This window comes from Mytilus galloprovincialis, chromosome 9, assembly GCF_965363235.1.
Source record: "Mytilus galloprovincialis chromosome 9, xbMytGall1.hap1.1, whole genome shotgun sequence".
Lineage (NCBI taxonomy): Eukaryota > Metazoa > Mollusca > Bivalvia > Mytilida > Mytilidae > Mytilus > Mytilus galloprovincialis.
This window is the reverse complement of record NC_134846.1, coordinates 27,233,787-27,250,099: the sequence shown is the minus strand read 5'-3', so window position 1 is coordinate 27,250,099 and position 16,313 is coordinate 27,233,787. Positions and strand designations below refer to the sequence as shown.

The 16,313-nt window shown below is 35.8% G+C and overlaps 1 protein-coding gene across 4 annotated transcripts in view; it reads left to right on the top strand.

The window, feature by feature from the left end:
* Positions 1-16,313, top strand: part of LOC143044717 (putative E3 ubiquitin-protein ligase HERC4) — a 279,500-nt gene that overhangs the window by 128,798 nt on the left and 134,389 nt on the right. For all 4 annotated transcript variants that reach the window (XM_076216809.1, XM_076216805.1, XM_076216806.1 and 1 more), the window contains exon 13: positions 15,147-15,336. In XM_076216809.1, the coding sequence (XP_076072924.1) occupies positions 15,147-15,336 (190 nt within the window). The remainder of the gene's footprint in view (positions 1-15,146; positions 15,337-16,313) is intronic.

Here is a 16,313-nt window from a genome sequence, read left to right as displayed (position 1 = left end):
ATTCGTTACTAATTTCCTATTCCCTATTTGTTACCTATTCGTTACCTATTCCCTATTCCCTATTCGTTACTAATTCCATATTCGTTACATATTCGTTACTAATTCCCTATTCCCTATTCGTTATCTATTCTCTTTTCGTTACCTTTTCCCTATTCGTTACCTATTTGTTACTTTTTCCCTATTCGTTACTAACTCCCTATTCCCTATTCGTTACCTATTCGTTACTAATTCCCTATTCCCTATTCGTTACCTATTCGTTACTTATTCCCTATTCCCTATTCGTTACTAATTCCCTATTCCCTATTCGTTACCTATTCCCTATTCCCTATTCGTTACCTATTTGTTACCTATTCCCTATTCGTTACTAACTCCCTATTCCCTATAGCTATTCGTTACCTATTTGTTACTAATTCCCTCTTACCTATTCGTTACTTATTCCCTATTCCCTATCCGTAACCTATTGGTTACCTATTCTTTACTAATTCCCTATTCCCTATTCGTTACCTATTTGTTACTAATTTCCTATTACCTATCCGTCACCTATTTGTTACTTATTCCCTATTCTCTATTAGTTACCTATTCCCTATTTGTTACCTATTTCGTTACTAATTCCCTTTTTCCTGTTCGTTACCTATTGGTTACCTATTCTTTACTAATTCCCTATTCCCTATTCGTGACCTATTCGTTACTAATTTCCTATTCCCTATTTGTTACCTATTCGTTACCTATTCCCTATTCCCTATTCGTTACCTATTCGTTACCTATTTGTTACCTATTCCCTATTCCCTCTTCGTTACTAACTCCTTATTCCCTATTCGTTACCTATTTGTTACTAATTCCCTATTCCCTATTTGTAACCTATTCGTTACTAATTCCTTATTCCCTATTCGTTACCTTTTCCCTATTCGTTACCTATTCCCTATTCCCTATTCGTTACCTATTACCTATTCGTTACTTATTCGTTACTAATTCCTATTCGTAACCTATTGGTTACCTATTTCCTATTCCCTATTCGTTACCTATTTGTTACCTATTACCTATTCCCTATTCGTTACTAACTCCCTATTCCCTATTCGTTACATATTCTTTACTAATTCCCTATTCCCTATTCGTTACCTATTTGTTACTAATTTCGTATTACCTATCTGTCACCTATTCGTTACCTATTCCCTATTCCCTATTAGTTACCTATTCCCTATTTGTTACCTATTTCGTTACTAATTCCCTATTTCCTGTTTGTTACCTATTTGTTACTTATTCCCTATTCGTGACCTATTCGTTACTAATTTCCTATTCCCTATTTGTTACCTATTCGTTACCTATTCCTTATTCCCTATTCGTTACTAATTCCCTATTCGTTACATATTCGTTACTAATTCCCTATTCCCTATTCGTTACTAATTCCCTATTCCCTATTCGTTACCTATTCTCTTTTCGTTACCTATTCCCTATTCGTTACCTATTTGTTACCTTTTCCCTATTCGTTACTAACTCCCTATTCCCTATTCGTTACCTATTCGTTACTAATTCCCTATTCCCTATTCGTTACCTATTCGTTACTAATTCCCTATTCCCTATTCGTTACTAATTCCCTATTCCCTATTCGTTACCTATTCCCTATTCCCTATTCGTTACCTATTTGTTACCTATTCCCTATTCGTTACTAACTCCCTATTCCCTATAACTATTCGTTACCTATTCGTTACTAATTCCCTATTACCTATTCGTTACCTTTTCGTTACTAATTCCCTATTCCCTATTCGTTACCTATTCGTTACTAATTCCCTATTCCCTATTCGTTACCTATTCGTTACCAATTCCCTATTCGTTACCTATTCCTTATTCCCTATTCGTTACCTATTCGTTACCTATTCCCTATTCGCTATTCGTAACCTTTTTGTTACCTATTCCCTATTCCCTATTCGTTACCTATTCCCTATTCCCTATTCGTTACTAATTCCCTATATCTATTCGTTACCTATTTGTAACTAATTCCCTATTCCATATTCGTAACCTATTCGTTACTAATTCCCTATTCCCTAATCGTTATCTATTCGTTACCTATTCCCTATTCGTGACCTATTGGTTACTAATTTCCTATTACCTATTCGTTACCTATTCGTTACTAATTCCCTATTCCCTATTCGTTACCTATTCGTTACCTATTCGTTACCTATTCCCTATTCGTCACCTATTCCCTATTCGTTACCTATTCGTTACTCATTCCCTATTCCCTATTCGTTACCTATTCGTTACCTATTCCCTATTCGTTACCTATTCCCCATTCGTTACCTATTCCCTATTCGTTACCTATTCATTACTAATTCCCTATTCCCTATTCGTTACCTATTCGTTACTAATTCCCTATTCCCTATTCGTTAACTATTCGTTACCTATTCCCTATTCCCTATTCTTTACCTATTCCATATTCGTTACCTATTCGTTACTAATTCCCTATTCCCTATTCGTTACTAATTCCCTATTCCCTATTCGTTACGTATTCGTTACTAATTCCCTATTCCTTATTCGTTACCTATTCCTATACGTTACTAATTCCCCATATCTATTCGTTACCTATTTGTAACTAATTCCCTATTCCATATTCGTAACCTATTCGTTACTAATTCCCTATTCCCTATTCGTTATCTATTCGTTAGCTATTCCCTATTCGTGACCTATTGGTTACTAATTTCCTATTCCCTATTCGTTACCTATTCGTTACTAATTCCCTATTCCCTATTCGTTACTAATTCCCTATTCCCTATTCGTTACCTATACGTTACCTATTCCCTATTCGTCACCTATTCCCTATTCGTTACCTATTCGTTACTAATTCCCTATTCCCTACTCGTTACCTATTCGTTACTAATTCCCTATTCCCTATTCGTTACCTATTCGTTACCTATTCCCTATTCGTTACCTATTCCCCATTCGTTACCTATTCCCTATTCGTTACCTATTCATTACTAATTCCCTATTCCCTATTCGATACCTATTCTTTACTAATTCCCTATTCCCTATGCGTTACCTATTCGTTACCTATTCCCTATTCCCTATTCTTTACCTATTCCATATTCGTAACCTATTCGTTACTAATTCCCTATTCCCTATTCGTTACGTATTCGTTACTAATTCCCTATTCCCTATTCGTTACCTATTCCCTATTCGTTACCTATTCGTTACTAATTCCCTATTCCCTATTCGTTACCTATTCGTTACCTATTCTCTATTCGTTACCTATTCCCTATTCCATCTTCGTAACCTATTCGTTACTAATTCCCTATTCCCTATTCGTTATCTATTCGTTACCTATTCCCTATTCGTGACCTATTGGTTACTAATTTCCTATTCCCTATTCGTTACCTATTCGTTACCTATTCGTTACCTATTCGTTACTAATTCCCTATTCCCTATTCGTTACCTATTCGTTACTAATTCCCTATTCCCTATTCGTTACCTATTCGTTACCTATTCCCTATTCCATATTCGTCACCTATTCCCTATTCGTTACTAATTCCCTATTCCCTATTCGTTACCTATTCGTTACCTATTCCCTATTCGTTACCTATTCCCGATTCGTTACCTATTCGTTAGTAATTCCCTATTCCCTATTCGTTACCTATTCGTTACTAATTCCCTATTCCCTATTCGTTACCTATTCGTTACCTATTCCCTATTCCCTATTCTTTACCTATTCCATATTCGTTACCTATTCGTTACTAATTCCCTATTCCCTATTCGTTACTTATTCGTTATTAATTCCCTATTCCCTATTCGTTACCTATTGGTTACCTATTCGTTACCTATTCCCTATTGGTACCTATTCGTTACTAATTCCCTATTCCCTATTCGTTAACTATTCGCCACTATATCCCTATTCCCTATTCGTTACCTATTCGTTACCTATTCCCTATTCCCTATTCGTTACCTATTCGTTACTAATTCCCTATTCCCTATTCGTTACCTATTCGTTACTAATTCCCTATTCCCTATTCGTTACCTTTTTGTTACTAATTCCCTATTCGCTCTTCGTTACCTATTCGTTACTTATTTCCTATTCCCTATTGTGTTACCTATTCGTTACCTATTCCATATCCGTAACCTATTCGTTACTTATTCCCTATTCCCTATTCGTTACCTATTCGTTACCTATTCCCTATTCGTTACCTATTCCTTATTCCATATTCGTTACCTATTCGTTACCTATTCCCTATTCCCTATTCGTAACCTTTTTGTTACCTTTTCCCTTTTCCCTATTCGTTACCTATTCCCTATTCCCTATTCGAATTCGTTACTAATTCCCTATATCTATTCGTTAACTATTTGTAACTAATTCCCTATTCCATCTTCGTAACCTATACGTTACTAATTCCCTATTCCCTATTCGTTATCTATTTGTTACCTATTCCCTATTCGTGACCTATTGGTTACTAATTTCCTATTCCCTATTCGTTACCTATTCGTTACCTATTGGTTACTAATTCCCTATTCCCTATTCGTTACCTATTCGTTACTAATTCCCTATTCCATATTCGTTACCTATTCGTTACCTATTCCCTATTCCATATTCGTCACCTATTCCCTATTCGTTACTAATTCCCTATTCCCTATTCGTTACCTATTCGTTACCTATTCCCTATTCGTTACCTATTCCCTATTCGTTACCTATTCGTTAGTAATTCCCTATTCCCTATTCGTTACCTATTCGTTACTAATTCCCTATTCCCTATTCGTTACCTATTCGTTACCTATTCCCTATTCCCTATTCTTTACCTATTCCATATTCGTTACCTATTCGTTACTAATTCCCTATTCCCTATTCGTTACTTATTCGTTACTAATTCCCTATTCCCTATTCGTTACCTATTGGTTACCTATTCGTTACCTATTCCCTATTCGTGACCTATTGGTTACTAATTTCCTATTACCTATTCGTTACCTATTCGTTACTAATTCCCTATTCCCTATTCGTTACCTATTCGTTACCTATTCGTTACCTATTCCCTATTCGTCACCTATTCCCTATTCGTTACCTATTCGTTACTCATTCCCTATTCCCTATTCGTTACCTATTCGTTACCTATTCCCTATTCGTTACCTATTCCCCATTCGTTACCTATTCCCTATTCGTTACCTATTCATTACTAATTCCCTATTCCCTATTCGTTACCTATTCGTTACTAATTCCCTATTCCCTATTCGTTAACTATTCGTTACCTATTCCCTATTCCCTATTCTTTACCTATTCCATATTCGTTACCTATTCGTTACTAATTCCCTATTCCCTATTCGTTACTAATTCCCTATTCCCTATTCGTTACGTATTCGTTACTAATTCCCTATTCCTTATTCGTTACCTATTCCTATACGTTACTAATTCCCCATATCTATTCGTTACCTATTTGTAACTAATTCCCTATTCCATATTCGTAACCTATTCGTTACTAATTCCCTATTCCCTATTCGTTATCTATTCGTTAGCTATTCCCTATTCGTGACCTATTGGTTACTAATTTCCTATTCCCTATTCGTTACCTATTCGTTACTAATTCCCTATTCCCTATTCGTTACTAATTCCCTATTCCCTATTCGTTACCTATACGTTACCTATTCCCTATTCGTTACTAATTCCCTATTCCCTATTCGTTACGTATTCGTTACTAATTCCCTATTCCTTATTCGTTACCTATTCCTATACGTTACTAATTCCCCATATCTATTCGTTACCTATTTGTAACTAATTCCCTATTCCATATTCGTAACCTATTCGTTACTAATTCCCTATTCCCTATTCGTTATCTATTCGTTAGCTATTCCCTATTCGTGACCTATTGGTTACTAATTTCCTATTCCCTATTCGTTACCTATTCGTTACTAATTCCCTATTCCCTACTCGTTACCTATTCGTTACTAATTCCCTATTCCCTATTCGTTACCTATTCGTTACCTTTTCCCTATTCGTTACCTATTCCCCATTCGTTACCTATTCCCTATTCGTTACCTATTCATTACTAATTCCCTATTCCCTATTCGATACCTATTCTTTACTAATTCCCTATTCCCTATGCGTTACCTATTCGTTACCTATTCCCTATTCCCTATTCTTTACCTATTCCATATTCGTAACCTATTCGTTACTAATTCCCTATTCCCTATTCGTTACTAATTCCCTATTCCCTATTCGTTACGTATTCGTTACTAATTCCCTATTCCCTATTCGTTACCTATTCCCTATTCGTTACCTATTCGTTACTAATTCCCTATTCCATATCCGTAACCTATTCGTTACTTATTCCCTATTCCCTATTCGTTACCTATTCGTTACCTATTCTCTATTCGTTACCTATTCCTTATTCCATATTCGTTACCTATTCGTTACCTATTCCCTATTCCCTATTCGTAACCTTTTTGTTACCTTTTCCCTATTCCCTATTCGTTACCTATTCCCTATTCCCTATTCGAATTCGTTACTAATTCCCTATATCTATTCGTTAACTATTTGTAACTAATTCCCTATTCCATCTTCGTAACCTATTCGTTACTAATTCCCTATTCCCTATTCGTTATCTATTCGTTACCTATTCCCTATTCGTGACCTATTGGTTACTAATTTCCTATTCCCTATTCGTTACCTATTCGTTACCTATTCGTTACCTATTCGTTACTAATTCCCTATTCCCTATTCGTTACCTATTCGTTACTAATTCCCTATTCCCTATTCGTTACCTATTCGTTACCTATTCCCTATTCCATATTCGTCACCTATTCCCTATTCGTTACTAATTCCCTATTCCCTATTCGTTACCTATTCGTTACCTATTCCCTATTCGTTACCTATTCCCGATTCGTTACCTATTCGTTAGTAATTCCCTATTCCCTATTCGTTACCTATTCGTTACTAATTCCCTATTCCCTATTCGTTACCTATTCGTTACCTATTCCCTATTCCCTATTCTTTACCTATTCCATATTCGTTACCTATTCGTTACTAATTCCCTATTCCCTATTCGTTACTTATTCGTTATTAATTCCCTATTCCCTATTCGTTACCTATTGGTTACCTATTCGTTACCTATTCCCTATTGGTACCTATTCGTTACTAATTCCCTATTCCCTATTCGTTAACTATTCGCCACTATATCCCTATTCCCTATTCGTTACCTATTCGTTACCTATTCCCTATTCCCTATTCGTTACCTATTCGTTACTAATTCCCTATTCCCTATTCGTTACCTATTCGTTACTAATTCCCTATTCCCTATTCGTTACCTTTTCGTTACTAATTCCCTATTCGCTCTTCGTTACCTATTCGTTACTTATTTCCTATTCCCTATTGTGTTACCTATTCGTTACCTATTCCATATCCGTAACCTATTCGTTACTTATTCCCTATTCCCTATTCGTTACCTATTCGTTACCTATTCCCTATTCGTTACCTATTCCTTATTCCATATTCGTTACCTATTCGTTACCTATTCCCTATTCCCTATTCGTAACCTTTTTGTTACCTTTTCCCTTTTCCCTATTCGTTACCTATTCCCTATTCCCTTTTCGAATTCGTTACTAATTCCCTATATCTATTCGTTAACTATTTGTAACTAATTCCCTATTCCATCTTCGTAACCTATTCGTTACTAATTCCCTATTCCCTATTCGTTATCTATTTGTTACCTATTCCCTATTCGTGACCTATTGGTTACTAATTTCCTATTCCCTATTCGTTACCTATTCGTTACCTATTCGTTACTAATTCCCTATTCCCTATTCGTTACCTATTCGTTACTAATTCCCTATTCCCTATTCGTTACCTATTCGTTACCTATTCCCTATTCCATATTCGTCACCTATTCCCTATTCGTTACTAATTCCCTATTCCCTATTCGTTACCTATTCGTTACCTATTCCCTATTCGTTACCTATTCCCTATTCGTTACCTATTCGTTAGTAATTCCCTATTCCCTATTCGTTACCTATTCGTTACTAATTCCCTATTCCCTATTCGTTACCTATTTGTTACCTATTCCCTATTCCCTATTCTTTACCTATTCCATATTCGTTACCTATTCGTTACTAATTCCCTATTCCCTATTCGTTACTTATTCGTTACTAATTCCCTATTCCCTATTCGTTACCTATTGGTTACCTATTCGTTACCTATTCCCTATTGGTACCTATTCGTTACTAATTCCCTATTCCCTATTCGTTAACTATTCGCTACTATATCCCTATTCCCTATTCGTTACCTATTCGTTACCTATTCCCTATTCCCTATTCGTTACCTATTCGTTACTAATTCCCTATTCCCTATTCGTTACCTATTCGTTACTAATTCCCTATTCCCTATTCGTTACCTTTTCGTTACTAATTCCCTATTCGCTCTTTGTTACCTATTCGTTACTTATTTCCTATTCCCTATTGTGTTACCTATTCGTTACCTATTCCCTATTCGTTACCTATTTGTTACTAATTCCCTATTTGCTATTCGTTACCTATTGGTTACTAATTCCCTATTCGTTACCTATTTGTTACTTATTTCCTATTCCATATTCGTTACCTATCCGTTACTAATTCCCTATTCCCTATTCCCTATTCGTTACATATTCGTTACTAATTCCCTATTCCCTTTTCGTTACCTATTCGTTACTAATTCCCTATTCGTTACATATTCGTTACTAATTTCCTATTCCATATTTGTTACCTATTCGTTACCTTTTCCCTATTCCCTATTTGTTACCTATTCGTTACCTATTCCCTATTCGTTACCTATTCGTTACCTATTCCCTATTCCCTATTCCTTACCTATGCGTTACCTATTCCCTATTCGTTACATATTCGTTCCCTATTCCCTATTCCCTATTCCCTATTCGTTATTATTACTTATTCCTTATTCGTTACTTATTCGATTTTTGATATCCTTTTCCCTTTTTAATTGTTTATATTCTTATCTCAGGTTATAGTTCTAAATTTGTTGAGGTAGAATGACCTTTTGATAAGCTATTTATATGTGTATGTGCTCAACCGATCCTGTTGATTTATGTTCGATATTTATTTGTTTCTTATTTGATTTTTATACGTTCTACCTTTGAAATGTTTTATATTTGTATGTTTAAAGATCTGGTTCTTGGTTCGAAGAGGTGAAATCACCTTTTAGCGCTTGTATAAAAATGAAGTTGTGGTATGATCGCCAATGAGACAACTCACCACAATAGACCAAAATGACACAGAAATTAACAACTACAGGTCACGATATGGCCTTCAACAATAAGCAAAGCCCATACCGCATGGTCAGCTATAAAACATGTTAGAGGGGTGTACATCGTTTCGGAGCTTGACTAATTAATACCTTGTTTATAACACGCGTATTATACGTTGCACCTTTGTCTCTAGCGGTAACTATGTGTTCTTAGAGATGAAATCACCCAATAAGCACGTATGTACCCGTTCCAGCGCTCGGTTTATATCCTGTTACTTATTCGTTCCTTAATCGCTTTTAATACGCGTGGTATACGTTGCACCTTTAAAAAAAAGGATTTTAAATTGTTTTCTTGTTTCTAGGGGTAGATTGCGTTTCTAAGAGCTGATATAACCCTATCAGCGCGTATGTAGCAGTTTCAGCGCTCGACTGATACCCTGTTACTTATTCGTTCCTAATTCGCGTATAATACGTGTGTTATACGTTGCACATTTAAAAAAATGATTTTCAATTGTTTTCTTGTCACTGGTGGTAAATTTGGGTTCTAAGGGGTGATTTAACCCTATAAGCGCGTATGTACCCGTTTCAGCGCTCGACTGTTACCCTGTTACTTATTCGTTTCTTATTCGCGTCTCATACGTTTATTATACGTTACACCTTTTAGAAAATGATATTCAATTGTTTTCTTGTCTCTTGTGGTACCTATGAGTTCTAAGAGGGGAAACACCCTATTAGCCCTATGTAACCGTTTCAGCGCTACACTGTTATCCTGTTACTTATTCGTTTGTTATTCGCGTCTCATACGTTTATTATACGTTACACCTTTTAGAAAATGATATTCAATTGTTTTCTTGTCTCTTGTGGTACCTATGAGTTCTAAGAGGGGAAACACCCTATTAGCCCCTATGTAACCGTTTCAGCGCTACACTGTTATCCTGTTACTTATTCGTTTCTTATTCGCGTCTCATACGTTTGTTATACGTTGCACCTTTTAGAAAATGATTTTCAATTGTTTTCTTGTCTCTGGTGGTACCTATGTGTTCTAAGAGAGACAAAACCCTATTAGCGCCTATGTACCCGTTTCAGCGCTACACTGTTATCCTGTTACTTATTCGTTCCTCATTCGCTTATAAAACGTTTGTTATACGTTCCAATTTAAAAAAAAAATATTTTCGTATCTCTGGTGGTTACTGCCGGTTCTTAGAGGTGAAATAACCCTAATAGAACATATGTACCCGTTTCAGCGCTCGACTGATACCCTGTTACTTATTCGTTCCTTATTTGCTTTTAATATGCGTGGTAAACGTTGCACCTTGAAATAAATCGATTATCGATTGTTTTCATGTCTCTGGCGGAAATTATGTGTTATCTGAGTTGAAAAAACCCTATTTGCGCATATGTACCCGTTTCAGCGCTACACTGATACCCTGTTACTTATTCGTTCCTTATTTGCTTATAAAATGTGTGTTATGCGTTGCACTTTAAAAAAGAAATATTGTTGTGTCTCTGGTGGTAACTGTCGGCTCTTAGAGGTGAGATAACCCTAATAGAACATATGTACAGCGCTCGACTGATACCCTGTTACTTATTCGTTACTTATTCGCTTATAATACGCGTGGTATTCGTTGCACCTTGAAATAAATCGATTATCGAGTGTTTTCATTTCTCTGGCGGTAATTATGTGTTCTCTGAGGTGAAAACAAACTATTAGCGCATATGTATTCTTTTCACCGCTAAACTGATACCTTATTACTTATTTGTTCCTTGTTCGCTTTTTATACGCGTGGTATACGTTGCACCTTGAAATAAATCAATTATAATTTTTTTTCATGTCTCTTGCGGTAATTATGTGTTCTCCGAGGTGAAAAAACCCTATTAGCGCATATGTACCCGTTCCAGCGCTCGGATAATAGCCTGTTACTTGTTCGTTACTTATTCGCTTTTAGTACGTGGGGTATACTTGCGCCTTGAAATAAATCCTTTTTCAATTGTGTTCATGTCTCTAGTGGTAACAATGTGCTCTTAGAGACGAAATAACCCTGTTAGCGCGTATGTATCCGTTCCAGCGCTTGGTAAATACCCTGTTACTTATTCGTTCCTTATTCGCTTATAATACGTTTGTTATACGTTGCATCTTTTAGAAATAGATTTTCACTTGTATTTTCATCTCTTAGAACACATTTTTACCACCAGAGACATGAACACAATTGAAAATCCTTTTCTAAAAGGTGCAACGTATAAAAAACGTATTAAAAGCGAATAAGTAACAGGGAGTTATCCGAGCGCTGGAACGGGTACATACGCGCTAATAGGGTTATTTCATCTCTAAGAACACAATGTTATCACCAGAGACATGAACACAATTGAAAATCCTTTTCTAAAAGGTGCAACGTATTACAAACGTATTATAAGCGAATAAGTAACGAATAAGTAACAGGGTATTATCCGAGCGCTGGAACGGATACATACGCGCTAATAGGATTATTTCATCTCTAAGAACACATTATTATCGCCAGAGACATGAACACAATTGAAAATCCTTTTCTAAAAGGTGCAAGGTATAAAAAACGTATTATAAGCGAATAAGTAACAGGGTATTAACCGAGCGCTGGAACGGGTACATACGCGCTTATATGGTTATTTCATCTCTTAGAACACATTATTACCACCAGAAACATCAACACAATTGAAAAACGATTAATTTCAAGGTGTAACGTATAACAAATGTATTATAAGCGAATAAGGAACGAATAAGTAACAGGATATTATCCGAGCGCTGGAACAGGTACATACGCTCATAGGATTATTTCATGTCTAAGAACACATTGTTACCACCAGACTTATGTACACTATTGAAAATCCTTTTCTAAAGTGCAACGTATAACACATGAATAATAAGCGAATAAGTAACAGAGCGCTGGAACGGCTACATACGCGCTAATAGGGTTATATCATCACACATTGTTACCACGAGAGACATGAACACAATTGAAAATCGATTTATTTCAAGGTGCAACGCATAACACAAGTTTTATCAGCGAATAAGGAACGAATAAGTAACAGGGTATCTAGCGCTGAAACGTGTACATATGTTTTATTATGGTAATTTCACCTCTAAGAACCGGCAGTAACCACCAGAGACACGAAAATATTTCATTTTAAAATTGGAACGTATAACACACGTTTTATAAGAGAATAAGGAACAAATATGTAACAGGATAACAGTCTAGCGCTGAAACGGGTACATAGGCGCTAATAGGATTCCCCCCCTCCTTAGAACACATAGGTACCACAAGAAAGAAGAAAACAATTGAAAATCATTTTCTAAAAGGTGCAACGTATAACAAACGTATGAGACGCGAATAAGAAACAAATAAGTAACAGGGTTACAGTCAAGTGCTGAAACGGGTACATACGCGCTTATAGGGTTAATTCACCCCTTAGAACCCAAATTTACCACCAGTGACAAGAAAACAATTGAAAATCATTTTTTTTAAATGTGCAAGGTATAACACGCGTATTATAAGCGAATAAGGAACGAATAAGTAACAGGGTATCAGTCGAGCGCTGAAACTGCTACTTACGCGCTGATAGGGGTATATCACCTCTTAGAAACGAAATCTACCACTAGAAACAAGAAAACAATTTAAATCCTTTTTTTCAAAGGTGCAACGTATACCACGCGTATTAAAAGCGATTAAGGAACGAATAAGTAACAGGGTATAAACCGAGCGCTGGAACGGGTACATACGCGCTAATAGTGTTATTTCATCTCTAAGAACACATAGTTACCGCCAGACACAAGAACACAATTGAAAATCGTTTTCTAAAAGGTGCAACGTATAATACGCGTGTTATAAACAAGGTATTAATCAAGCTCCGAAACGATGTGCACCCCGCTAACATGTTGAAGGCCGTATCGTGAACTATAGTTGTCAATGTCTGTGTCATTTTGGTCTATTGTGGGGAGTTGTCTCATTGGCGATCATACCACATCTTCATTTTTATACAAGCGCTAAAAGGTGATTTCACCTCTTCGAACCAAGAACCAGATCTTCAAACATACGAATATAAAGCATTTAAAAGGTAGAACGTATAAAAATCAAATAAGAAACAAATAAGTATCTAACATAGAGCAACAGGATCGGTTAAGCACAAACACATATAAATAGGTCATAAAAAGGTCATTTTACCTCAACAAATTTAGAACTACTAGAACACACCCGTGATATCGCAGGTCCATGACTGAATTAAAGTATATAACTATGCGCAAGCCTTATTTTAGTATTAGTATTTTCATCTGATACACAGTTTTCTCTGCTTTCAAATCTTTCTGTTTGAACCCGTCGAACTGGAACTTATCAATTATTGGTAATATTAATTAATTGGAAAACAAAAGGTCCTGGAATGGAGTATTTTTTATTCAACAGCATTGTCCTATATTAGTTATAAATAAAGTTGAATTCTTTGATTCGCTGTTTTACGTCATGCCCGCTAACAAATTGAAAATTGTACCTATACGCCTTATTTTTAGTCCAGATTTTTAGTATTGGTATTGTTATCTTAGAAAGTCTTACTGATTAAAATACCTCAATGGGTAACAATTTGACAATGATTGAATTTGGTAGTGTCAACCCTATGATTAAGACCCGTGTATATAGCATATTCCAAATACACCCTTGGTGGTGCGCCTGTCAAATGCGGAACGTACATATAAGGTAATAGGTAACAGGTAAATATACTATTGGTATCGGTATCGGACTCGACCCGGAACTTCTTAATTATTGGCAATATTAATAACGTGGAAAACAAAAGGGCCTGGAGTGGTGTAATTTTTAATCTACACCTTTGTACTATATTAGTTATATATAAAGTTGTATTCTTTGATTCGTCGTTTTTTCGTGATGACGGCTGACAAATTGGACCTCGTCATTTTAGTATTATAGATGACCAGACATAAGAATATAAACAATTAAAAAGGGGGAAGGATATCAAAAATCGAATAAGTAACAAATAAGGAATAAGTAATAAGTAACGAATAGGTAATAAGGAATAAGTAACGAATAGGGAATAGGGAATAGGTAACGAATAGGGAATAGGGAATAGGTAACGAATAGGGAATAGGGAATAGGTAACGAATAGGGAATAGGAAATTAGTAACGAATAGGTAACGAATAGAAATTAGTAACGAATAGGTAACGAATAGGGATTAACGAATAGGGAATAGGGAAAAGGTAATAAGTAGGGAATAGGGAATAGGTAACGAATAGGGAATAGGGAATTAGTTACGAATAGGTAACGAATAGGGAATAGGGAATTAGTAACGAAAAGGTAACGAATAGGGAATAGGGAATAGGTTATAACGAATAGGAAATAGGTTATAACGAATAGGGAATAGGTTATAACGAATAGGGAATAGGTTATAACGAATAGGGAATAGGGAGTTAGTAACGAAAAGGTAACGAATAGGGAATAGGGAAAAGGTGCTAACGAATAGGGAATAGGTTATAACGAATAGGGAATAGGAAATTAGTAACGAATAGGTAACGAATAGGGAATTAGTAACGAATAGGTAACGAATAGGGAATAGGGAGTTAGTAACGAATAGGTAATAAATAGGGAATAGGGAATTAGTAATGAATAGGGAATAGGTAACGAATAGGGAATAGGGAATAGGTAACGAATAGAGAATAGGGAATAGGTAACGAATAGGGAATAGAGAATAGGTAACGAATAGGGAATAGGGAATAAGTAACCAACTTGACGTCCATGAAAAAGGCCTACCTATATTCTGACCTAAAATAAAGTCGGGAAACCTTCTGAAATTCCAAATCGTATTTCCCAAGAATCATCATTCTTAATTTGACACTAGGTTTCGACGGTGTATATTTTAAGAATAAATTTTTATAAATGCTTTGTAGCTAAACAACATCTTGTGTTGCTATAATTTCAGATAACAAACTGTTTAGAGTGTTATTTATTGCCGTCCTTACCTCAGTCTCCACCTGATGTAGAAGCTCTAAGGTTGTGTCTTATTTTACCAGAGTATCATATGTTTGAGGAGCCAAAAAAGTTTAGTACACTTATAGGACCTTTTGCAAACAGTATATTAAACTTGGACAAACCAGGATCAAAAGTGCTAGGTATGAATATTAACTCTTGATAGCCCTTGTACATGTATTAGAAATACTAAATACTGAAAATTATTGCGAGATTTTTTTATAAATGAGAATAATGCGCCTGGTTGTGTATCACGATAATAAGAACTTGCATAATGATATCCTATTTTATTAGAGTAATTTCTTGCAAATTGATTTGATGAATTTATAAAAAAATAAAAATCAGTTCATTTTTATACGACCGCAAAAATTGAAAATTTTTTGGTCGTATATTGGTATCACGTTGGCGTCGTCGTCTGCGTCGTCGTCGTCGTTCGTCGTTCGTCGTCGTCGTCGTCGTCGTCGTCGTACGTCGTCGTCGTCGTCGTCGTACGTCGTCGTCGTCGTCGTCGTCGTGGTCCGAATACTTTTAGTTTTCGCTCTCTAACTTTAGTAAAAGTGAATGGAAATCTATGAAATTTTAACACAAGGTTTATGACAACAAAAGGAAGGTTGGGATTGATTTTGGGAGTTTTGGTCCCAACATTTTAGGAATAAGGGGCCAAAAAGGGCCCAAATAAAAATTTTCTTGGTTTTCGCACTATAACTTTAGTTTAAGTAAATAGAAATCTATAAAATTGTAACACAAGGTTTATGACCACAAAAGGAAGGTTAGGATTGATTTTGGGAGTGTTGGTTCAAACAGTTTAGGAATTAGGGCCAAAAAAAGGGCCCAAATAAGCATTATTCTTGGTTTTCGCACAATAACTTTAGTATAAGTAAATGGAAATCAATGAAATTTAAACACAAGGTTTATGACCACAAAAGGAAGGTTGGGATTGATTTTGGGTGTTGAGGTCCCAACAGTTTAAAAAAAGGGGACAAAAGGGGCCCAAATAAGCATTATTATTGGTTTTCGCACCATAACTTTAGTATTAGTAAATAGAAATCTATGAAATTTAAACACAAGGTTTACAACCATTAACGGAGGGTTGGATTTGATTTTGAGAGTTTTGGTCCCA